Source organism: Ambystoma mexicanum, chromosome 1p, assembly GCF_040938575.1.
Source record: "Ambystoma mexicanum isolate Mex_15411 chromosome 1p, UKY_AmexF1_1, whole genome shotgun sequence".
NCBI lineage: Eukaryota > Metazoa > Chordata > Amphibia > Caudata > Ambystomatidae > Ambystoma > Ambystoma mexicanum.
Window position 1 is genome coordinate 45,005,972 of NC_090921.1, and position 26,586 is coordinate 45,032,557.

At 43.4% G+C, this 26,586-nt stretch overlaps 1 protein-coding gene across 1 annotated transcript in view; it reads right to left on the minus strand.

Moving 5' to 3' along the window:
- LOC138576984 (uncharacterized) overlaps positions 1-26,586 on the minus strand; it is a 422,688-nt gene that overhangs the window by 345,413 nt on the left and 50,689 nt on the right. Inside the window, exon 2 of the mRNA XM_069649631.1 lies at positions 22,518-22,664. Within this exon, the coding sequence (XP_069505732.1) occupies positions 22,518-22,664 (147 nt within the window). The remainder of the gene's footprint in view (positions 1-22,517; positions 22,665-26,586) is intronic.

Genomic DNA, 26,586 nt, shown 5'->3' on the forward strand with positions numbered 1-26,586 from the left:
CACTTACCTGATGCAGACCATGCTGCATGCTTCAGGCCTCCCTGAGACTTGAAAGGGACTATTTTTTCATAGGGACTATTTTTTCACTCGGGTGTGGCCAGGGAAGGATACATACCTAGTTGGGGAAGGATACATACCTGGGACTTCTTTGGAGGCTATTTAAGCCACGCCCAGACAGCAGCTCATGCTTCGCGTTGTTCTGCTTCCTGCAGCTTAACGCTCACCGTGTCTGCTCCTGCTCCTGGACTCCAGCCACGCCCGCCTCGAACCTGGAAGACCTGCAACGAAGGAAGAGAAGAGAAAGGTGAAAACCAAGGACTATTTCAAACTTCTTACCTGCATCCGGAATCTTCTCGCCAGCATCCCTGAAGAAAGACTTCCATTTAAAAGCATTGCGTTGCTCGCTGCAGCGCCACGCTTCACTCACCTGTCCTCGAGACATCTCCCAGCTCCATCGCGGCTGTCAGCATCGGACACCATATCTCTGCAACTAGGGGAGAGAGGAAGAAACAAAAGGTGAGCAGAAGGAACACAGAAGGAAAGCCTGATTAACAGCCATAATACTTACCGGCTTTTCTTCCACATTTCGGGTCGGCGCCGCCCCGATGGCAGGTACCGTACCCCAGCCCCTATGGGGAAAGGACAAGAGACATTTCTGGGGAATGATAAGGACATTTAGAGGGATCGCCCTCATCACTACTCACCTCGGCAGTTTAACCCCTCGACGCATCGCCTTCATTCTGCACCTGAAATAAAGGACAGATCACAGGTTAGAAAGACAACATAAAGGGGGCCTCACTTGAATTTTGAACTTTCATACTTACGGCGCATCGCTCAGGAAAGTCAAGTGGATTTTGCCAGCGCCATTCTGAAAACCAGTGAAGTAACTGGACGAACACGCGTCCCTGCACCAGAAGCAGGATGGAGAGTTCATCCTTCCAAACCATAAGGTGAGCTTAAACCGGGGTTTGGAGGAAGTTAGAGAGGAACGAAGGGGGAAGGGGGAAAGGGGGGAGCTAGCACACTATTCTGCAGACTGTTAATCCCCTTTCTCATCTGCAGAAGGATATTCCTACGGGCCAGGCAAGCACGATTTGGAGGTCCTGTCCAATCGGTGTTCTTGGTCCTGCGCATTACGCTAGAAGAGGCCACAGCAATCCAGACTAGACCAGTGCCCCCGTGGGAACCAGGTGAGCGTTACAATATCTCAAATAGGGTCCAAGCCTTGCAGCTTCAAAAACAAACCAACACAGAATATATATCTCAAATAGGGTCCAAGACTTGCAATATCAACAGCAAGCCAATACAGAATATATATCTCAAATAGGGTCCAACCCTTGCAGCATCAACAACAGGCCAACACAGAACATATATCTGAAATAGGGTCGAAGCCTTGCAGCATCAACAACAAGCCAACACAGAACAAATATCTCAAATAGGGTCCAAGCCTTGCAGCATCAACAACAAACCAACACAGAATATATATCTCAAAGAGGGTCCAGCCCTTGCAGCATCAACAGCAGGCCAACACAGAACATATATCTCAAATAGGGTCCAAGCCTTGCAGCATCAACAACAAGCCAACACAGAATATATATCTCAAATAGGGTCCATGCCTTGCAGCATCAACAGCAGGCCAACACAGAATATATATCTCAAATAAGGTCCAAACCTTGCAGCATCTACAAAAAGCCAACACAGAATATATATCTCAAATAGGGTCCATGACTTGCAGCATCAACAGCAGGCCAACACAGAATATATATCTCAAAGAGGGTCCGAGCAGTGAAGCATCAACAACAAGCCGACACAGAATATATATCTCAAATAGGGTCCAAGCCTTGCAGCACCAACAACAGGCCAACACAGAATATATATCTCAAATAGGGTCAAGGCCTTGCAGCATCAACAGCAAGCCAACACAGAATATATATATATATCTCAAATAGGGTCCAAGCCTTGCAGCTTCAACAACAAACCAACACAGAATATATATCTCAAATAGGGTCCCAGCCTTGCAGCATAAACAACAGGCCAAAACAGAATATATATCTCAAATAGGGTTCAAGCCTTGCAGCATCAACAACAGGCCAACACAGAACATATATCTGAAATAGGGTCCAAGCCTTGCAGCATCAACAACAAGCCAACACAGAACAAATATCTCAAATAGGGTCCAAGCCTTGCAGCATCAACAACAAACCAACACAGAATATATATCTCAAATAGGGTCCAACCCTTGCAGCATCAACAGCAGGCCAACACAGAATATATATCTCAAATAGGGTCCAAGCTTTGCAGCATCAACAACAAGCCAACACAGAATATATATCTCAAATAGGGTCCATGCCTTGCAGCATCAACAGCAGGCCAACACAGAATATATATCTCAAATAAGGTCCAAACCTTGCAGCATCTACAACAAGCCAACACAGAATATATATCTCAAATAGGGTCCATGCCTTGCAGCATCAACAGCAGGCCAACACAGAATATATATCTCAAAGAGGGTCCCAGCAGTGAAGCATCAACAACAAGCCGACACAGAATATATATGTCAAATAGGGTCCAAGCCTTGCAGCACCAACAACAGGCCAACACAGAATATATATCTGAAATAGGGTCCAAGCCTTGCAGCATCAACACCAAGCCAACACAGAATATATATATCTCAAATAGGGTCCAAGCCTTGCAGCTTCAACAACAAACCAACACAGAATATATATCTCAAATAGGGTCCCAGCCTTGCAGCATAAACAACAGGTCAACACAGAATATATATCTCAAATAGGGTCCAAGCCTTGCAGCATCAACAACAGGCCAACACAGAATATATATCTCAAATAGGGTCCAAGCCTTGCAGCATCAAAAACAAGCCAGCACAGAATATATATCTCAAATAGGGCCCAAGCCTTGCAGCATCAACAACAAGCCACCACAGAATATATATCTCAAATAGGGTCCACGCCTTGCAGCATCAACACCAGGCCAACACAAAACATATATCTCAAAGAGGTTCCAACCCTTGCAGCATCAACAACAACCCAACACAGAATATATATCTCAAATAGGGTCCAAGACTTGTAGCATCTACAACAAGCCAACACAGAATATATATCTCAAATAGAGTCCAAGCCTTGCAGCTTCAACAGCAGGCCAACACAGAATATATATCTCAAATAGGGTCCAAGCAGTGAAGCATCAACAACAGGCCAACACAGAATATATATCTCAAATAGGGTCCAAGCCTTGCAGCATCAACAGCAAACCAACACAGAATATATATCTCAAATAGGGTCCAAGCAGTGAAGCATCAACATCAGGCCAACACAGAATATATATCTCAAATAGGGTCCAAGCCTTGCAGCATCAAAAACAAGCCAGCACAGAATATATATCTCAAATAGGGTCCAAGCCTTGCAGCATCAACAACAAGCCAACACAGAATATATATCTCAAATGGGGTCCAAGCTTTGCAGCATCAACAACAAGCCAACACAGAATATATATCTCAGATAGGGTCCAAGCCTTGCAGCATCAACAACAGGCCAACACAGAATATATATCTCAAATAGGGTCCAAGCAGTGAAGCAACAACCACAGGCCAACACAGAATATATATCTCAAATAGGATCCAAGCCTTGCAGCATAAACAACAACCCAACACATAATATATATCTCAAATAGGGTCCAAGCCTTGCAGCATCAACAACAAGCCAACACAGAACATATATCTCAAATAGGGTCCAAGCCTTGCAGCATCAACAGCAGGCCAACACAGAATATATATCTCAAATAGGGTCCATGCCTTGCAGCATCAACAACAGGCCAGCACAGAATATATATCTCAAATAGGGTCCAAGCCTTGCAGCATCAACAGCAGGCCAACACAGAATATATATCTCAAATAGGGTCCATGCCTTGCAGCATCAACAACAGGCCAGCACAGAATATATATCTCAAATAGGGTCCAAGCCTTGCAGCATCAACAACAAGCCAACACAGAACATATATCTCAAATAGGGTCCAGCCTTGCAGCATCAACAACAAACCAACACAGAATATATATCTCAAATAGGGTCCGAGCAGTGAAGCATCAACAACAGGCCAACACAGAATATATATCTCGAATAGGGTCCAATCCTTGCAGCACCAACAACAACCCAACACATAATATATATCTCAAATAGGGTCCAATCCTTGCAGCACCAACAACAACCCAACACAGAACATATATCTCAAATAGGGTCCAGCCTTGCAGCATCAACAACAAGCCAACACAGAATATATATCTCAAATAGGGTCCAAGCCTTGCAGCATAAACAACAAGCCAACACAGAATATATATCTGAAATAGGGTCCAAGCCTTGCAGCATCAACAACAAGCCAACACAGAATATATATCTCAAATAGGGTCCAAGCCTTGCAGCATCAACAACAGGCCAACACAGAATATATATCTAAAATAGGGTCCAAGCCTTGCAGCATAAACAACAGGCCAACACAGAATATATATCTCAAATAGGGTCCAAGCCTTGCAGCATCAACAGCAACCCAACACAGAATATATATCTCAAATAGGGTCCAAGCCTTGCAGCATCAACACCAGGCCAACACAAAACATATATCTCAAAGAGGGTCCAACCCTTGCAGCATCAACAACAACCCAACACAGAATATATATCTGAAATAGGGTCTAAGCCTTGTAGCATCTACAACAAGCCAACACAGATTATATATCTCAAATAGAGTCCAAGCCTTGCAGCTTCAACAGCAGGCCAACACAGAATATATACCTCAAATAGGGTCCAAGCAGTGAAGCATCAACAACAGGCCAACACAGAATATATATCTCAAATAGGGTCCAAGCCTTGCAGCATCAACAACAAGCCAACACAGAATATATATCTCAAATAGGGTCCAGGCCTTGCAGCATCAACAACAAGCCAACACAGAATATATATCTCAAACAGGGTCCAAGCCTTGAAGCATCAGCAACAGGCCAACACAGAATATATATCTCAAAGAGGGGCCAAGCCTTGCAGCATCAAAAACAAGCCAACACAGAATATATATCCCAAATACGGTCCAAGCCTTGCAGCATCAAAAAGAAGCCAACACAGAATATATATCTCAAACAGGGTCCAAGCCTTGCAACATCAACAACAAGCCAACACAGAATATATATCTCAAATAGGGTCCATGCCTTGCAGCATCAACAACAAGCCAACACAGAATATATATCTGAAATAGGGTCCAAGCCTTGCAGCATCAACAACAAGCCAGCACAGAATATATATCTCAAATAGGGTCCAACCCTTGCAGCATCAACAACAAGCCAACACAGAATATATATCTCAAATAGGGTCCATGCCTTGCAGCATCAACAGCAGGACAACACAGAATATATATCTCAAAGAGGGGCCAAGCCTTGCAGCATCAAAAACAAGCCAAAACAGAATATATATCCCAAATAGGGTCCAAGCCTTGCAGCATAAACAACAGGCCAACACACAATATATATCTCAAATAGGGTCCATGCCTTGCAGCATCAACACCAGGCCAACACAAAACATATATCTCAAAGAGGGTCCAACCCTTGCAGCATCAACAACAAGCCAACACAGAACATATATCTCAAATAGGGTCCATGCCTTGTAGCATCAACAGCAGGCCAACACAGAATATATATCTCAAAGAGGGTCCAAGCCTGGCAGCTTCAACAACAGGCCAACACAGAATATATATCTCAAATAGGGTCCATGCCTTGCAGCATCAACAGCAGGCCAGCACAGAATATATATCTCAAATAGGGTCCAAGCCTTGCAGCATCAACAACAGGCCAGCACAGAATATATATCTCAAATAGGGTCCAAGCCTTGCAGCATAAACAACAGGCCAACACAGAATATATATCTCAAATAGGGTCCAAGCAGTGAAGCATCAACAACAGGCCAACACAGAATATATATCTCAAATAGGGTCCACGCCTTGCAGCATAAACAACAGGCCAACACAGAATATATATCTCAAATTGGGTCCAAGCAGTGAAGCATCAACAACAGGCCAACACAGCATATATATCTCAAATAGGGACCAAGCCTTGTAGCATCAACAACAGGCCAACACAGAATATATATCTCAAATAGGGTCCAAGCCTTGCAGCATAAACAACAGGCCAACACAGAATATATATCTCAAATAGGGTCCAAGCCTTGCAGCATAAACACCAGGCCAATACAAAACATATATCTCAAAGAGGGTCCAGCCCTTGCAGCATCAACAACAAGCCAACACAGAATATATATCTCAAAGAGGGTCCAAGCAGTGAAGCATCAACAACAGGCCAACACAGAATATATATCTCAAATAGGGTCCACGCCTTGTAGCATCAACAACAGGCCAACACAGAATATATATCTCAAATAGGGTCCAGGCCTTGCAGCATAAACAACAGGCCAACACAGAATATATATCTCAAATAGGGTCCAAGCCTTGCAGCATAAACAACAGGCCAACACAAAACATATATCTCAAAGAGGGTCCAACCCTTGCAGCATCAACAACAAGCCAACACAGAATATATATCTCAAATAGGGTCCAAGGCTTGCAGCATCAACAACAAGCCAACACAGAATATATATCTCAAAGAGGGTCCAAGCCTTGCAGCATCAACAACAGGCCAACACAGAATATATATCTCAAATAGGGTCCAAGCCTTGCAGCATCAACAACAGGACAACACAGAATATATATCTCAAATAGGGTCCAAGCCTTGCAGCATCAACAGCAACCCAACATAGAATATATATCTCAAATAGGGTCCAACCCTTGCAGCATCAACAACAGGCCAACACAGAATATATATCTCAAATAGGGTCCCAGCCTTGCAGCATCAACAGCAGACCAACACAGAATATATATCTCAAATAGGGTCCAAGCCTTGCAGCATCAACAACAGGCCAACACAGAATGTATATCTCAAATAGGGTCCAAGCCTTGCAGCATAAACAACAGGCCAACACAGAATATATATCTCAAATAGGGTCCAACCCTTACAGCATCAACAACAAGCCAACACAGAACATATATCTCAAATAGGGTCCATGCCTTGTAGCATCAACAGCAGGCCAACACAGAATATATATCTCAAAGAGGGTCCAAGCCTGGCAGCTTCAACAACAGGCCAACACAGAATATATATCTCAAATAGGGTCCATGCCTTGCAGCATCAACAGCAGGCCAACACAGAATATATATCTCAAATAGGGGCCAAGCCTTGCAGCATCAACAATAGGCCAACACAGAATATATATCTCAAATAGGGTCCAAGCCTTGCAGCATCAACAGCAGGCCAACACAGAATATATATCTCAAATAGGGTCCATGCCTTGCAGCATCAACAACAGGCCAACACAGAATATATATCTCAAATAGGGTCCAGGCCTTGCAGCATCAACAGCAGGCCAACACAGAATATATATCTCAAATAGGGTCCAAGCCTTGCAGCATCAACAACAGGCCAACACAGAATATATATCTCAAATAGGGTCCATGCCTTGCAGCATCAACAGCAGGCCAGCACAGAATATATATCTCAAATAGGGTCCAAGCCTTGCAGCATCAACAACAGCCCAACACAGAATGTATATCTCAAAGAGGGTCAAAGCCTTGCAGCATCAACAACAGGCCAGCACAGAATATATATCTCATATAGGGTCCAAGCCTTGCAGCATCAACAACAGGCCAGCACAGAATATATATCTCAAATAGGGTCCAACCCTTGCAGCATCAACAACAGGCCAACACAGAATGTATATCTCAAAGAGGGTCAAAGCCTTGCAGCATCAACAACAGGCCAGCACAGAATATATATCTCATATAGGGTCCAAGCCTTGCAGCATCAACAACAGGCCAACACAGAATATATATCTCAAATAGGGTCCAAGCAGTGAAGCATCAACAACAGGCCAACACAGAATATATATCTCAAATAGGGTCGAGGCCTTGCAGCATCAACAACAGGCCAACACAGAATATAAATCTCAAATAGGGTCCAACCCTTGCAGCATCAACTACAAGCCATAACAGAATATATATCTCAAATAGGGTCCAAGCAGTGAAGCATCAACAACAAGCCAACACATAATATATATCTCAAATAGGGTCCAAGCCTTGCAGCATCAACAACAAGCCAACACAGAATATATATCTCAAATAGGGTACAAGCCTTGCAGCATCAACAACAGGTCAACACAGAATATATATCTGAAATAGGGTCCAAGCCTTGCAGCATCAACAACAAGCCAACACAGAATATATATCTCAAATAGGGTCCAAACCTTGCAGCATCAACAACAGGCCAACACAGAATATATATCTCAAATAGGGTCCAAGCAGTGAAGCATCAACAACAGGCCAACACAGAATATATATCTCAAATAGGGTCGAGGCCTTGCAGCATCAACAACAGGCCAACACAGAATATAAATCTCAAATAGGGTCCAACCCTTGCAGCATCAACTACAAGCCATAACAGAATATATATCTCAAATAGGGTCCAAGCAGTGAAGCATCAACAACAAGCCAACACATAATATATATCTCAAATAGGGTCCAAGCCTTGCAGCATCAACAACAAGCCAACACAGAATATATATCTCAAATAGGGTACAAGCCTTGCAGCATCAACAACAGGTCAACACAGAATATATATCTGAAATAGGGTCCAAGCCTTGCAGCATCAACAACAAGCCAACACAGAATATATATCTCAAATAGGGTCCAAACCTTGCAGCATCAACAGCAACCCAACACAGAATATATATCTCAAATAGGGTCCAAGCCTTGAAGCATCAACAACAGGCCAGCACAGAATATATATCTCAAATAGGGTCCAACCCTTGCAGCATCAACAACAAGCCAACACAGAATATATATCTCAAATAGGGTCGAGGCCTTGCAGCATCAACAACAGGCCAACAGAGAATATATATCTCAAAAAGGGTCCAAGCCTTGCAGCATCAACAACAGGCCAACACAGAATATATATCTCAAATAGGGTCCAACCCTTGCAGCATCAACAACAAGCCAACACAGAATATATATCTCAAATAAGGTCCATGCCTTGCAGCATCAACAGCAAGCCATCACAGAATATATATCTCAAATAGGTTCCATGCTTTGCAGCATCAACAGCAAGCGAACACAGAATATATATCTCAAATAGGGTCCAAGCAGTGAAGCATCAACAGCAGGCCAACACAGAATATATATCTCAAATAGGGTCCAAGCAGTGAAGCATCAACAACAAGCCAACACAGAATATATTTCTAAAATAGGATCCAAGCCTTGCAGCATCAACAACAGGCCAACACAGAATATATATCTCAAATAGGGTCCAAGCAGTGAAGCATCAACAACAGGCCAACACAGAATATATATCTCAAATAGGGTCCAAGCCTTGCAGCATCAACAACAAGCCAACAGATAATATATATCTCAAATAGGGTCCATGCCTTGAAGCATCAACAGCAGGCCAACACAGAATATATATCTCAAATATTGTCCAAGCCTTGCAGCATCAACAACAAGCCAACACAGAATATATATCTCAAATAGGGTCCAAGCCTTGAAGCATCAACAACAGGCCAACACAGAATATATATCTCAAATAGCGTCCAACCCTTGCAGCATCAACAACAAGCCAACACAGAATATATATCCCAGATAGGGTCCAAGCAGTTAAGCATCAACAACAAGCCAACACAGAATATATATCTCAAATAGGGTCCAAGCCTTGCAGCATCAACAACAGGCCAACACAGAATATATATCTCAAATAGGGTCCAAGCCTTGCAGCATCAACAACAAGCCAACACAGAATATATATCTCAAATAGGGTCCAAGCAGTGAAGCATCAACAGCAGGCCAACACAGAATATATATCTCAAATAGGGTCCAAGCAGTGAAGCATCAACAGCAGGCCAACACAGAATATATATCTCAAATAGGGTCCAAGCAGTGAAGCATCAACAACAAGCCAACACAGAATATATTTCTAAAATAGGGTCCAAGCCTTGCAGCATCAACAACAGGCCAACACAGAATATATATCTCAAATAGGGTCCATGCCTTGCAGCATCAACAGCAGGCCAACACAGAATATATATCTCAAATAGGGTCCAAGCCTTGCAGCATCAACAATAGGCCAACACAGAATATATATCTCAAATAGGGTCCAAGCCTTGCAGCATCAACAGCAGGCCAACACAGAATATATATCTCAAATAGGGTCCATGCCTTGCAGCATCAACAACAGGCCAACACAGAATATATATCTCAAATAGGGTCCAGGCCTTGCAGCATCAACAGCAGGCCAACACAGAATATATATCTCAAATAGGGTCCAAGCCTTGCAGCATCAACAACAGGCCAACACAGAATATATATCTCAAATAGGGTCCATGCCTTGCAGCATCAACAGCAGGCCAGCACAGAATATATATCTCAAATAGGGTCCAAGCCTTGCAGCATCAACAACAGCCCAACACAGAATGTATATCTCAAAGAGGGTCAAAGCCTTGCAGCATCAACAACAGGCCAGCACAGAATATATATCTCATATAGGGTCCAAGCCTTGCAGCATCAACAACAGGCCAGCACAGAATATATATCTCAAATAGGGTCCAACCCTTGCAGCATCAACAACAGGCCAACACAGAATGTATATCTCAAAGAGGGTCAAAGCCTTGCAGCATCAACAACAGGCAAGCACAGAATATATATCTCATATAGGGTCCAAGCCTTGCAGCATCAACAACAGGCCAACACAGAATATATATCTCAAATAGGGTCCAAGCAGTGAAGCATCAACAACAGGCCAACACAGAATATATATCTCAAATAGGGTCGAGGCCTTGCAGCATCAACAACAGGCCAACACAGAATATATATCTCAAATAGGGTCCAACCCTTGCAGCATCAACTACAAGCCATAACAGAATATATATCTCAATTAGGGTCCAAGCAGTGAAGCATCAACAACAAGCCAACACATAATATATATCTCAAATAGGGTCCAAGCCTTGCAGCATCAACACCAAGCCAACACATAATATATATCTCAAATAGGGTGCAACCCTTGCAGCATCAACAACAGACAAACAAAGAATATATATCTCAAAGAGGGTCCAACCCTTGCAGCACCAACAACAACCCAACACATAATATATATCTCAAATAGGGTCCAAGCCTTGCAGCATCAACAACAAGCCAACACAGAATATATATCTCAAATAGGGTACAAGCCTTGCAGCATCAACAACAGGTCAACACAGAATATATATCTGAAATAGGGTCCAAGCCTTGCAGCATCAACAACAAGCCAACACAGAATATATATCTCAAATAGGGTCCAAACCTTGCAGCATCAACAGCAACCCAACACAGAATATATATCTCAAATAGGGTCCAAGCCTTGAAGCATCAACAACAGGCCAGCACAGAATATATATCTCAAATAGGGTCCAACCCTTGCAGCATCAACAACAAGCCAACACAGAATATATATCTCAAATAGGGTCGAGGCCTTGCAGCATCAACAACAGGCCAACAGAGAATATATATCTCAAAAAGGTTCCAAGCCTTGCAGCAACAACAACAGGCCAACACCGAATATATATCTCAAATAGGGTCCAACCCTTGCAGCATCAACAACAAGCCAACACAGAATATATATCTCAAATAAGGTCCATGCCTTGCAGCATCAACAGCAAGCCATCACAGAATATATATCTCAAATAGGTTCCATGCTTTGCAGCATCAACAGCAAGCGAACACAGAATATATATCTCAAATAGGGTCCAAGCAGTGAAGCATCAACAGCAGGCCAACACAGAATATATATCTCAAATAGGGTCCAAGCAGTGAAGCATCAACAACAAGCCAACACAGAATATATTTCTAAAATAGGGTCCAAGCCTTGCAGCATCAACAACAGGCCAACACAGAATATATATCTCAAATAGGGTCCAAGCAGTGAAGCATCAACAACAGGCCAACACAGAATATATATCTCAAATAGGGTCCAAGCCTTGCAGCATCAACAACAAGCCAACAGATAATATATATCTCAAATAGGGTCCATGCCTTGAAGCATCAACAGCAGGCCAACACAGAATATATATCTCAAATATGGTCCAAGCCTTGCAGCATCAACAACAAGCCAACACAGAATATATATCTCAAATAGGGTCCAAGCCTTGAAGCATCAACAACAGGCCAACACAGAATATATATCTCAAATAGGGTCCAACCCTTGAAGCATGAACAACAAGCCAACACAGAATATATATCCCAGATAGGGTCCAAGCAGTTAAGCATCAACAACAAGCCAACACAGAATATATATCTCAAATAGGGTCCAAGCCTTGCAGCATCAACAACAGGCCAACACAGAATATATATCTCAAATAGGGTCCAAGCCTTGCAGCATCGACAACAAGCCAACACAGAATATATATCTCAAATAGGGTCCAAGCAGTGAAGCATCAACAGCAGGCCAACACAGAATATATATCTCAAATAGGGTCCAAGCAGTGAAGCATCAACAGCAGGCCAACACAGAATATATATCTCAAATAGGGTCCAAGCAGTGAAGCATCAACAACAAGCCAACACAGAATATATTTCTAAAATACTGTCCAAGCCTTGCAGCATCAACAACAGGCCAACACAGAATATATATCTCAAATAGGGTCCAAGCAGTGAAGCATCAACAACAGGCCAACACAGAATATATATCTCAAATATGGTCCAAGCCTTGCAGCATCAACAACAAGCCAACACAGAATATATATCTCAAATAGGGTCCAAGCCTTGCAGCATCAACAACAGGCCAACACAGAATATATATCTCAAATAGGGTCCAAGCAGTGAAGCATCAACAACAGGCCAACACAGAATATATATCTCAAATATGGTCCAAGCCTTGCAGCATCAACAACAAGCCAACACAGCATATATATCTCAAATAGGGTCCAAGCCTAGCAGCATCAACAACAAGCCAACACAGAATATATATCTCAAATAGGGTCCAAGCAGTGAAGCATACACAACAAGCCAACACAGAATATATATCTCAAATAGGGTCCAAGCCTTGCAGCATCAACAACAAGCCAGCACAGAATATATATCTCAAATAGGGTCCAAGCCTTGCAGCATCAACAACAAGCCAACACGGAATATATATCTCAAATACGGTCCAAGCAGTGAAGCATACACAACAAGCCAACACAGAATATATATCTCAAATAGGGTCCAAGCCTTGCAGCATCAACAACAAGCCAGCACAGAATATATATCTCAAATAGGGTCCAAGCAGTGAAGCATCAACAACAAGCCAACACAGAATATATTTCTCAGATAGGGTCCAGTGTCATGATGCCTACCTCTAAGGAGCCAGGCCGGGCCCAGCAACCCCAGAGGCAGACATCATTTTCCCCAGGGAAGTCTCAGCGGGCCCAAGTCGGGGCCCTTTGGACTCAGCCCTGGCGCCTTAGGCGCCAGGCTCATAGCGGACCCCAGTCCTGGCGCCTTAGGTGCCAGGCTCATAGAAGAGGATATGTGTTTAAGTGCTTGGGTGCACACTTACCTGATGCAGACCTTGCTGCTTCATCCAGGCCCTCTTGAGGCCTGAATGGGACTACTTAACCTGTAGGACTACTTCACCACCCGGGTGTGGTCGGGGAAGGATACATACCTGATCGGTGGAAGGATACATACCAGGAACTTCTTCCAAGGCTATTTAAACCCCACCCGAACATCCACACATGCTTCGCGTTGTTCTGCACCTAGCAGCTGGATGCTCACCGTGTCAGCTCCTGCATCCTGACTTCAGCCACGCCTGCCAGCACCCTGGAACACCTGCAAGGGGAGAAAGGAAGAGAATAGGAGAAGAAAAGCCCTTACCTGCTAAATCTGCATCCCGGAGTCATTTCTCCAACCTCCCTGAAAAGGAAGACATCATTTTAAAGGCATTTCGTTTCGATCGCTGCAGCGCTGCATTTTACTCACCTTTGCAAGGCACTTCCATCTTCAGCAGCGATCTTCCGGATTCAGCTACGCCCCGGCGCCTAGAGGAAAAAAGACAAGAACAAAGGTGAGAGGGAGAAAAGGAATAAGGAAAGCTCAGTTTCCTTTTAAGTCTTACCTGTTGGATTATTCCCACTGCATTTCGGGTCCTGCCGCTTCCTGGCATCTCCGGACCCCGGCCCCTATGGGGAAAAAAGACAAAGACATTGAATGAGCGAATGCAAAGACATTACCTGAGCGCTCATCCAGAACTGTTTCACTTCGGGTCGGCGCCATATCTCCGGCACTCCGAACCCCGGCCCCTATGGGGAAAAAGACATAAGCATTAGCGCTTGCTGCAATTAGACAACGAACATTATTATTAAGCTTGAACTTTTGTACAGAACTTTTACTGCGCCTTACCTGAACAGTCAAGCTTACCTGAACTCCCATCAATCCTCAATCCAGTGAAGTAACTGGGTTTCAACGCGCCCCTGCATCAGAAGCAGGATGGAGAGCTCATCCTTCCAAACCCTAAGGTGAGGCTTCACGGGGAATCGTGGAGGAGGTATCGTGGAGGGTTGGAAGGGAGTGGGAGGCTTGAGCGTTGTTCCACAGTTGGTAATACTCCCTTTTCACGCACAGGAGGGTATCCAACGAGCCAGGGAAGCCAGAATAGAGGGGCCCTTCCTGTCCATCTTCAGAGTTCGGCGCCTTCAACGCCGCGCCTCCGTGGGAACCAGGTGAGCATTACATCCAGGCCTTGCAGTATCAACACCAAGCCAACACAGAATATATATCTCAAATAGGGTCCAAGCCTTGCAGCATCAAGAGCAAGCCAGCACAGAATATATATCTCAAATAGGGTCCAGGCAGTGAAGCATCAACAATAGGCCAACACAGAATATATATCTCAAATAGGGTCCAAGCAGTGAAGCATCAACAACAGGCCAACACAGAATATATATCTCAAATAGGGTCCAACCCTTGCAGCATCAACAACAAGCCAACACAGAATATATATCTCAAATAGGGTCCAAGCAGTGAAGCATCAACAACAGGCCAACACAGAATATATATCTCAAATAGGGACCAAGCCTTGCGGCATCAACAACAAGCCAACACAGAATATACTTCTAAAATAGGGTCCAGGCCTTGCAGCATCAACAACAAGCCAACACAGAATATATATCTCAAATAGGGTCCAAGCAGTGAAGCATCAACAACAGGCCAACACAGAATATATATCTCAAATAGGGTCCAAGCAGTGAAGCATCAACAACAAGCCAACACAGAATATATATCTCAGATAGGGTCCAACCCTTGCAGCATCAAAAACAAGCCAACACAGAATATATATCTCAGATAGGGTCCAAGCCTTGCAGCATAAACAACAGGCCAACACAGAATATATATCTCAAATAGGGTCCAAGCCTTGCAGCATCAACAACAGGCCAACACAGAATATATATCTGAAATAGGGTCCACGCAGAGAAGCATCAACAACAGGCCAACACAGAACATATATCTGAAATAGGGTCCAAACCTTGCAGCATCAACAACAACCCAACACAGAATATATATCTCAAATAGGGTCCAAGCCTTGCAGCACCAAGAAAACACAGATTAGATATCTCAAATAGGGTCAAAGCCTTGTAGCACCAACAACAAGCCGACACAGAATATAGTGTCCATTAGGGATGTTTACAAAGATTGCCCAACTGTGTAACATAAACAACTGAGAGCATTTGTCCAATACAAATAATAGGTTAAGTTCTCCCCTACTTCCAACTCAAACAGTTTTTGATAAAAGCCAAGTCAATATCGTCTAGGGTCACATTTTTCAAAGTTCATCAATACCCTTAGGACAACGTCTCCTTAGGTTGAAGAGTTTCTGCATTAACAAGCATTAATTTGGGCTCTCCTATTTTTGGAACTGTATCTGTCACTGTCAGTGCTTTCTTCTCTCCTGGTTCTGTGGTGTCCAGGCATCTGCTTCTTGTCCTGCAGGAAGCTCAAACGCTATCGTAGGGCCTCCAGCTCCATGTACATCTACAAGGGAACATACAGAGGCTGTCGTTTTTCAAAAGTTAGGAACTCCACAAAGTGTACACCAAAGGATTTCTACCATATCCTCTCCCTATCCATATCCTCTCCCTATATGTTATGAGTACACAAGGCTTTCTGGGGCCGGGGCCAGGGACCACCCTATCTACATCTCTCTCTCCCTAAATACTCTCCTTATAGAGCCCTCTGTTCGTCTTCTTCCAACTCTCTGGGGGTGAGCCGTGTTTCAAAATAGATTTGGGGTACTTTTTTTTCCTCTGCAGCTGCTTCCCTCGTAAACAGCCTCCCTGCCTCTCTCCAGCTTGAGCCAGATCTCCTTAAGTACCGGAAACTCCTCAAGACCTTCCTCTTCTCTTATGCTTTCTCTCCCCCTCTTCCTTGCTAACCACCTTTCTATTCCCGCCTACTTCCCTCCTCCTTCTCTTCCCTAACTCTGCCTTCCATTTCTTCTGACTGGTCGCCTAGTGCAGCTGCAGAGCCACACAGGTCCCAGGCTCCCCCGTCAGCCCTTGCACTTGCCTCTGGGCCTCTACACTCTGCTCACCACTACTGCACTTTGGAATTCGTTCCATGAGAAGGGTAACCTCTCTGCACTTAACCCAGGGACCTGCTTGATTGGGCAGCCTTGTTCTGCCCCCCCCCCTTCCTTACACCTGCTGACTGCACACTTATATTACCTAAAATGCACTAGACCTAGTTTGCCAGGCCTAGCACGGTAGCTTTTTGTATCTATATGTCTTTCTCCTTCTCCCCCCATCACCTCTGTCTTTGCCATGCACTTGCACTGTCGGAAATGTTGTTGGCCTAGTTGTATAGATTTTGTAAAGCCCCCAATACATTCATAATTGTAGTCAGTGACACATGCAACACTTGAAATAATCCAATGAAATATACATAGAGAACACTCAATAAAACAAAGCACCAATTAAACAATTCATCATATATGAGCATAAAATGTCATTTGTAATAAGAGGTACATAAAATTGTCTAGCTTTGAAAATGCATATTAAAATAAGCAACATATTTTTGTTAATGTTAACCTGGATAAGTAAAACTAAAATCTCTTGAAATAAATCAAAGGGAGTGATAACTATCTAAATAAACACAATTAATAAAATACAAAGATGTTTTGTATCCACGTTAAATTATCCAAAAAATAATAAAACCAATTGTACAGAAATGACTCTCAAAATACATTGAATTGCAAGTTAGTCAAGACAGATTAAATAGTTGGTCTACATATATTTGTACATTTTCATGCATTTATACATTTTAATAGAATAATCGCGTTAAAAGCTTTTTTGAAAAACAGAAAAAATAGGCCCAGCATCTCACTCTATATTAAATTGTGGACTATATTCATATATTATTGCCACATAGGTTACACGGCATATTACAAACCAAGTACTGACCGTAGCAGAAAAAAAATAAAAATGGGAAATACTATTTATTGGAATTGAATCATGTTGTTTCATCACTATTAATTCCCAGAAATTAACCTAATTCTGTCCTGAAAGCATCCCAAGGTATAAGCAACCTACATGAATAATGTAACTTATGTAATTATAATAATATGATGTGATGATCACCACTTTAAAACAAACATTGTTTAAAGGGGGCAAATGTACCGGACTGCTCAGAACATGCTTCCCTTAGACTGCCGTCATTGAGGGATTTAGGGCTTCATTACAAGGACGGCGGTAACCATGGCGCTATTAGCGCCATGGTTGCCGCCGGTATTTTACTGATTCCGCCTTGGTGAATGGGGGAACTACCGCCCCATTCCAAGGTTGGCGGGGCGGTAATTCCCCATTCACCAAGGCCCTTCCCCATTCCCATTTGAGCCCCCATAGGGCTCAATGGGAATGGGAAGGAGCAAATAACGGTACTGCTATTAGCGGTACCGTTATTTGCCCTGATGTCCCTCAGCGGGTCCCTTCCTTAACGTGTGGTCTGGCCACACGTTAAGGATGGGACCCACTGAGGGACCTTGTAGTATGGCGCTAAGGGATTACCGGCACCGGTGCCCTTACCGGTGCTGGTAATCCCTTAGCGCCATCCGTGTAATGAGGCCCTTACTCTTTTCTCTGTATGGTATTCACATTCACCTTATTCAACTCGTAGTCTGCCGGTCCGGGAACTACGGTACCAGTACGTTTAACGGTACTGTAGTCTCAGGACCGGCAGACTCGTAATGACCCCCTTAGCATTTTCTCTGTATGGTATTCACATTCATCTTATTTGTCATGATATATTTATGATGTGTCACATGGTATTTAACCCCTTTATGACCATTCTACCAGGGAACAATACAAATAAATTGCCCAGAGTGAAATTAATTATTTTGCTACAGTATGCATTAAGATAAAAGTAGTTAAAGCTGCCTTAACAGGTCGTGTCTTACATACTTTTAATGTTCAGCACTTTAACTGAGCTACTGTCGTGTTGTACGGCACTCCTGACTAAGAGGCAGTGGGCGCACTCTTGAAGGCCGCTTTTTATATATAAGGGCAATGGCGTATTGATGAAATTATGTTCATTGGCCATTTTGGGATCTCGTTTAAAGTTCATAGATGTTGATTTATTATGATCATTGGTTATCAGCTTTAGCAATGTTTATGTTACATATTTCTTGTTTTCAATTTTAAGAAAAAGTCTTAGCAATGTTCATTTAACATATTTCTTGTCTCCACTTTTAAGACTGAAGCTGCAATATACAACATTTTGAAAAGTGTGCCCAAGCTTTAAAGCGCTAGCTCGATCGTGCATCCTACATCTGTGTGATACGTACATATTTTTCTAGAGGTTATGCACAGATAGATTTGATATACCTATAGTGGACGTTATAATTATATAGCTGTCTAAAATCCTCTCTCATTAAATCACCACAGTCCACTCAACTTGTTCATTGAGTCCACTGATGTATGTCTGCTTCCCATGAATTCACATCAATTCCTTGTAGGACAGAATGCATTCTAATAATATGTACCAAAGGCTACTGTATGCTTTACCAATAACCCACCATTTCGGGTCTCTTTCCATGTGTGTCCCTTAGCCAAATATTATTGGACTAGAGTTGCCTCTACTTTTTAGCAATTCTGGGTGTATGTTGATTTTTGCTTGTATTAACTTTTCTGTTTGTCTTCTCTATATATTGTAGACTGCAGTGACACTCTATGCAATAAATTACAGATTAAGAATGACAATTCTGAAATGTCAGGTATTCAATTGGAGTTATGTAGTTTTAGTAGTACATTTGCAGGTTTGAGCGATTGCCACATGGGAAATGTCCCACAATATTACATTTGTTCCACAAAATTTCTTGAGATCTTTTTTTCTTCTGGAGTTAACATCCAATGTCTGGCATGTACCAATTGATCCTTCAGATTATTAGGTATTTTCCGAGCAAATAATGGCACTGAGATGTAACTGCATCAGTGGCAAGTGTTTCTTGATAATATGTTTAATCTTTAACGTATTAGGATTAAATGTTGAAACAGTGGCCTGTTGTTGTCATCTTGCTTGCAATTGCACAAGCTTAGCGGGTTTTCTGTGAACCCGTATCTTGCCCTTTTTCTAGAATGTTTCATCAGTTTCAATGAATACCCTGTATCTTGAATTATTTTATCCAAAATGTGATAATTGAGAGCATAATCTTCCACTGTGTTGCAATTCTTTCCAACTCTTAAATATTCTCCAAATGGCACATTGTCTCACACTGCACTGGGATGAAAACTAGCATAGTGTAATCGTGTGTTGTGGTCTGCACTCCGTTGGTAAAAGCATCACTGTAGCTTATCCTGTTGAACTATAACCAAAAGATACAGAAAATGATTGTAGGATCCAATAAGATCATGGCTAAATTAAAGGCATCTTGATCATTTATTCAAAGGTCTGGTGGATACTCTACTGAAGGTTTATTGGAGTTGTGTAAAACTTGCATTGTTTCTAGCATTTTGTATGGTCTAGAAATCTTTGTATCAAAAGAAGTAGCCTGGTTTAGTGCTTTGCAAGGTAAACTTTAGCAAAGAGCTTTGGGCTTCCCAGATTCGGTTCCGGTTGAAGTGATCTGTTATGAGCTGGGCTTGATAACTCTGGCCACACGTAGAAAGATTACTACTAGCACTGTGTATTTAAAATGTTTAGGTAACTGTAATAATTGTAAATCTATTTATTCCCTTTTTATGAAAGAAATGGATTCTAACATCACGTCCCCTGTTTTGAGAGTCTGGATTGAGGAGATACAGACTTTCTTTTAGAGGATATGGGTTGTTGAATAGCTGTAGAAGATCATCTCGCCTTAAAATATAATGAGATCAAAAAGAAAGCTGTTGTTTGGTATATACATATTAGAATTGCTAAACTTGCTGAAAAGTCTTCTTACAAACATTATATATTACAAAGTTTTCCTATTGATGCCCCTTGTGTTTATGTTAAGAATTTGGAAGACAGTAAAATTAGACATTTCATTATGTGTTTCCGTTTGGGCCAGCTTCCCACTCTATCTACAACTGGTGCTTGGCAATCGATACTGGTGTCGAAACGAGTATGCAGGTTATGTAAGACAGAAATAGAGACACCAAGGGCCTCATTACAAGTTTGACGGTAGCTTTGCCGGTAAAACCGGCAGGCTGCTGCCAAAGTTGCAATATTTTCTGGCACCCGCGAATGGGCAATTACCGGGTTATTACGACCCGGCTGGACCCGGTAATTGCCCATTCACGGGTGCCGGAAAAAAGATGCTCCCCTTTCCCATTCGTCCCCATAGGGCGGAAAGGGAATGGGGAGGTCGGATGCACCGGTACGGTTTATAACGGAGCAGGTGCATCCAACATGTTGTGCTCACGGGTGCCGCTCTGCACGCCAGGTCCGACCTGTGGGCAGAAAGGCACCAGCGAACACAACTCATAGTTTGCTGGTGCAGGAACTACGGTACCTGCAAGCTTATAGGTGCCGTAGTTCCCAGACCTGCAAACTCGTAATGAGGCCCCAAGACACATTTTGACTGATTTAATTGTTCTTAGTGACATTTATAAAAGGGCTATGCTAGCATTCATTATGATTTGCGATACATACATACCGACCAGTTTTGGGCTCAGATATATGCGGGTGAAAATCTATTCATGAATTTTACGATGCTTTATAGCTGGCAAAAAATAATTATGAAGCTTTTGATGTGATGACATTATACCATATTTTTATATTTTGTATGATATGTGTAGGTGATTGGTATTATATGTGTTGTACTAATGCCTGTAATATTTTATTTGTATGAAATTGATATTTCTGTGTTATAAGGCTATATTTAACCAATAAAGCATAAATAAAAACATTTCAAAAATGGAGTTACTCAGTGCTAATTTTAATTGAAAGTATTGATTTTGAGTATTTACTCTAAATGTTAATTAAGTAATTCTTACTGCCTGCCCATATCATCAGCACATCGCGTGTATGTATAGTATTTCAAAGTGAAAATGTAAGGTTGAGACAGATGCCTGTCCTGAAAAAGATATTTGGGTTTATTCTTTGCCATAAATAGTGTTGCCAGGCTTGGGATAAAGGCAGCTCCCATCGCTGTCCCTCTGCAACTTGCCTTTCATACCTGGTTCCTTGGCCATTCTCTGTATGCCTTCCTGAATAAATGCAGCGGCATTAGAGAAGGACTAACAGGTAAGATCCACTGAGGGAGCGTAGCCGGTGAACCCAGGCCTTGCAGCCATTTCCTCAAATGGGACACAGCTCTTTCCATGCACTAAATAGAGTACTGTTACATGAGGAAATGTATTTTGTTAAATTCTCCAGCTATATTTCCAAGCCATTCATTATGCATTTCACATGATAGAAGAAATTATTCTTCCATGAGGCCAAACATGAAGTGCTCAATCCATGTTATAAAGCATGTTCTATGTCCATTAACATACTAGTTCCAATTCAGAGGTGCAAACGTGTCTAAGCATATTAACATCCAGCGGACCTTCAAATACCAACACACTTTAGTAATAAAGAGGCTCCAATGTTATCGTCACCCAACCCTTCCTCTAAATATCCCTTTCATTGATTTCAGCATCTGTAGCTTGCCCCCCATAGTGTCCCATAGTGTGACATTTTCCCACAACATGGCCCCCACTCAACTAAACTAAACTGGAAGATACCTCACCATGGGCGAGAGGCCATCTTTCTACAGCATGGTACGGAAGACAACACACCCAAGCATGCACACACACAGAGCAAAGCACACACACGCACACACATGCAGCAACACATATGCAGATATGTGCACACACACCCACACTACTTTCTGAAAAGATAAAAGATCTGAGAGTAATCACTTAATTTATCAAATCTCATTTCTGGATCCATGTAGGAAAGGGCATTACCTGTTTCCTGAACTCTCGCGGTGATGGTTGTTGGATCACAGGTTTATCATCAACCCGGGCAGTTTTTGATTCTTTCTTTGGGTGTCTCCTAGTTGTCACTCGAGCAAGTTCAATAGATGAGGTTTTACCCTCAGTATTGACAATCACCTATGAAATAAAAATGGGAAAATGGTTTACTTTGCTAGCACAGAACCTCACAACAATATCTCTGGAACCCATGTTGTTCTGGGTCAAGAAGTGGCATCACACACTAAGTGGGTTAAACTATCTCAATGCAGGGCTGGCTTGAAAGGGACCCATTTGTAAATGTATCAAATAAACATTTAATGATGTGGAAGCACATACTCCCTGAGGGAGGCCTCATTTTTGTGGGCAATCTCTTACCCAAGCAAATTCCAACAGAACAGATACTGCTTTGGTCCCATTCTACATAAAGTTAACCCTTCCTGCACCAATGGCTCTAGTGCAGTAGTCAAACCTGAACAACATAACATGACTTTAAAGAATAGATATAGCTTTTCAAAACTGTTGTGAAGGCTTAAGTAGAATGTGAGCTGTGGCATTCTGTTTCTGTGGTCTGACTCGAGAGAAGTCAGTTCAGAAGAGGGAAGAGCTCAAAGGTGATAGTGGGGGCACTTCCGATGCAACTGTTCTGATGAATCCCAGGATGTCGTCACTGCTTCCGAAAGGCGAAACCATCCTATAAGGCCATGGTGATGGTGGTGAGGCCGCTACCTGACAGCCCCCCTAGGGGTGGTACTCAGCAGGTGGATTTCATGAAGGTGTAATAAAAATGTAAGTCCAGCGCGGCATGAAGGAATGCACTTATCAGCTGAGAGAGTAGCTCTATGAAAGGGGAAGGGGTCTTTCTGATATCTGCAAAATTAAAAGTTTAATAAAACTTATCCATACATCCTGGGGCACAGGTAAGTATAATTATGCATAGTGGTAGAATGAAACACTGTAAATAGGCCGTAAAAGCCTGCCTCTGCTTTAAACGTGTTGCAAGCATTTTGTTCTCTGCAAAGGCCACTGCAGCCGGTCATTAGTACAGAGCATGCAATCCCCTGCCAAGCACACAGAAGTAGTTATTTTTCAAGGTCAATTGATGAGAGCGTACAGGGTCTGCCAGTGTAAGAGGAATGTATGACCATTTTATAATTCAAAATCATTTAAGAACTGTGATTTTCTAGTGAAGCAGGCAAGACCCACAACAGTTTCAAATCGTCCGCAGAACATTTTCCTTGGGAAGAGGGTTGGAATGTTCCCAATATGCAACAATTATTCAATAATATATTAGTGGGCCAAGGCTCTGATGGTGTCATGGTGGTTAGCCGTTCCCATGAGAGTCAGGAAGAGGCGATAATAAAGTTCTGCTGGTCGTCTCAAATGTATTAATCATATCATTTTGTGTGGGTTGGAATTGGGGGTGGATTGTGACATCACATTACTGTAATTGAGGGCGGTGTGGGAAGGTTCATGGAACCAATGATTGATTGCAATATATAATTGCAAGGACCAATCATTTTTTTGTGCAAAGTTTTTTCTATGTCACCCAATCACAAATACTAATTATTTTGCTTTATATAAAAGTTTTCATTTCGACAGTGGTTCTTTGACAGCACTTTTCTATGCAGTTCTGTTCTGCGTTCTGTTTGAATTTGCTGTCCCAGCTGCATCTTGGGCCCTGAATAAAACGTCATTACTACTTGCAATGGCGTACCCCCCTTTTTGACTACTTTTATAATTATTTGATGAGTTCTACAAGGTGACCCCTGACATAATGGGGAAACCCCCTTTGAGACCAGTGATGGTCACATCAGGAGAACACAGTATTCCCACCAATCACATGACCATAGACCCCCTTCCCACAGTTACCCCACCTTTCCTTCACCTCGTTCCTCTTCAACCCTACCCTCATACCCTATATACTTTTCTAAAGCAGTCCAAATAGAGAAGTACTGAGACGAGTAGGAGTCTTAGTGAGTTACCACATCAGCACTTACTCTAAGACGAGGAGGAAGTGTGGCCCAATAACAAATCAACATTGGAACCCCTTTTAACAGTCTAGTGGTTCACGACAATTGATTGGAAGAAACAAGATCAAAATGAAAGAAGGATTCTGACAGATCGTCAAGCCCTCCTTGGAGGAAAGGCGAGAGCCAGGACGAGCCCAGCATGCAGGCGGCTGCTGACCGGGATGCCAAGAAGAGGGAGAGCGAGACCGAGGCCGGTCCAGGACATGAGGACCGCACAGCCCCCAGAAGGACTAAAACTCTGAGTGCCCCAGAGAACCGGGAAGCGCGAGAGTGCAAGACCACGCTGTCCCGAAATGGAAGAAGAATGCAGCGCCGCCACAGAGCAGGCAAAGCTCCGGGAAGGTGCCGAAGTCCCGCGAACAAGCCCAGCTACCTCAAGGAGTCAACACTTTTGCAAACCACTCCAGCAGGTACGCAGTTAGCCCAGAAGACTCTGAAGGCTCGCAGAGATGGTCCCACTGGTCAGAAGGCTGGGAAAGGAGGGACCCTAAAGCAGTGGGAGGAAATCAAAGCGGTACATGGACTTGTACTAAGGCTTGGCAGGAGAGTAAATGAAGCCCACAGAAAGGAAAACTAAAACCACAATTTCGAGTCTAGAACTTAAACCCAAATAAAGAGAATTGAAATTTAATGGAATGTCCATACAGTACTTAGTGAACCAAGTCAGCATGACCCACTACAGCCTGGGACGTGCATCCAGTCTACTCTTCTTCATCAAAAGTACCTGGTGAGAGGGAACCAGGTCTACACACCATTGTCTGGAACCCACTACAGCTTGGGAAACACATCCAGGCTACCCTTCATCGTCACAGTACCTGGTGAGAGGGAAACAGGTCTGCACACCATAGTCAGGGCCCCCTAGAGCTGAGGAAGTGCATCCAGGCTACTCTTCTTCATTGCATTACCTGGTGAGAGGGAACCAGTTCTTCACACCAGGGTCGGGGACCCACTACAGCTTAGGATGTGACTCGAGGCTACTCATCTTCATTGCATTACCTGGTGAGAGGGAACCAGTTCTTCACACCAGGGTCATGGACTGACTACAGCTTGAGAAGTGCCTCCAGGCTATTCCTCTTCATTGCAGTACCTGGTGAGAGGGAACCAGGGCTGCATGCCAGGATCAAGAACCCATTACAGCTTGAGAAGTGTGTCCAGGCTATTCCTCTTCATCGCAGTATCTTGGTGAGAGGGCACCAGGTCTGTATACCAGGGTCAGGGCCCCCCTAGAGCTGAGGAAGGGCATCCAGGCTACTCTTCTTCATCGCAGTACCTGGTAAGAGGGAACCAGGTCTGCATGCCAGGGTCAAGGACCCATTGCAGCTTGGGGAGTGCATCCAGGCTGTTCTAATTCAGTGCAGTACCTGGCGAGAGGAAGCCAAACCTGCCAACCAAGGTCTGAGACCTCAGAGATCTACGTTGTAAGTCAGGGACCCACGACAGCTTGAGAAGTGTGTGCAGGCTATTCCTCTTCATCGCAGTACTTGGTGAGAGGGAACCAGTTCTTCACACCAGGGTCAGGGGCCCAGTAGAGCTGAGGAAGTGCATCCAGGCTATTCCTCTTCATCGCAGTACCTGGTGAGAGGCAACCAGGTCTGCATGCCAGAGTCAGGGACCCACTACAGTTTAGGAAGTGCCTCCAGGCTATTTCTCTTCATCGCATTACCTGGTGAGAGGGAACCAGGTCTGCATGCCAGAGTTAGGGACCCACTACAGCTTGAGAAGTGTATCCAGGCTATTCCTCTTCATCGCATTACCTGGTAAGAGGGAACCAGGTCTGCATGCCAGGGTCAGGGACCAACTCCAGTTAGAGAAGTGTGTCCAAGCTATTCCTCTTCATCGCAGTACCTGGGGAGAGGGAACCAGGTCTGCATGCCAAGGTCGGGGTCCCACTACAGCTTAGGAAGTGCCTCCAGGCTATTCCTCATCATTGCAGTACCTGGGGAGAGGGAACCAGGTCTGCATGCCAGGGTCAGGGACCCACTACAGCTTAGGAAGTGCCTCCAGGCTATTACTCTTCATCGCAGTACCTG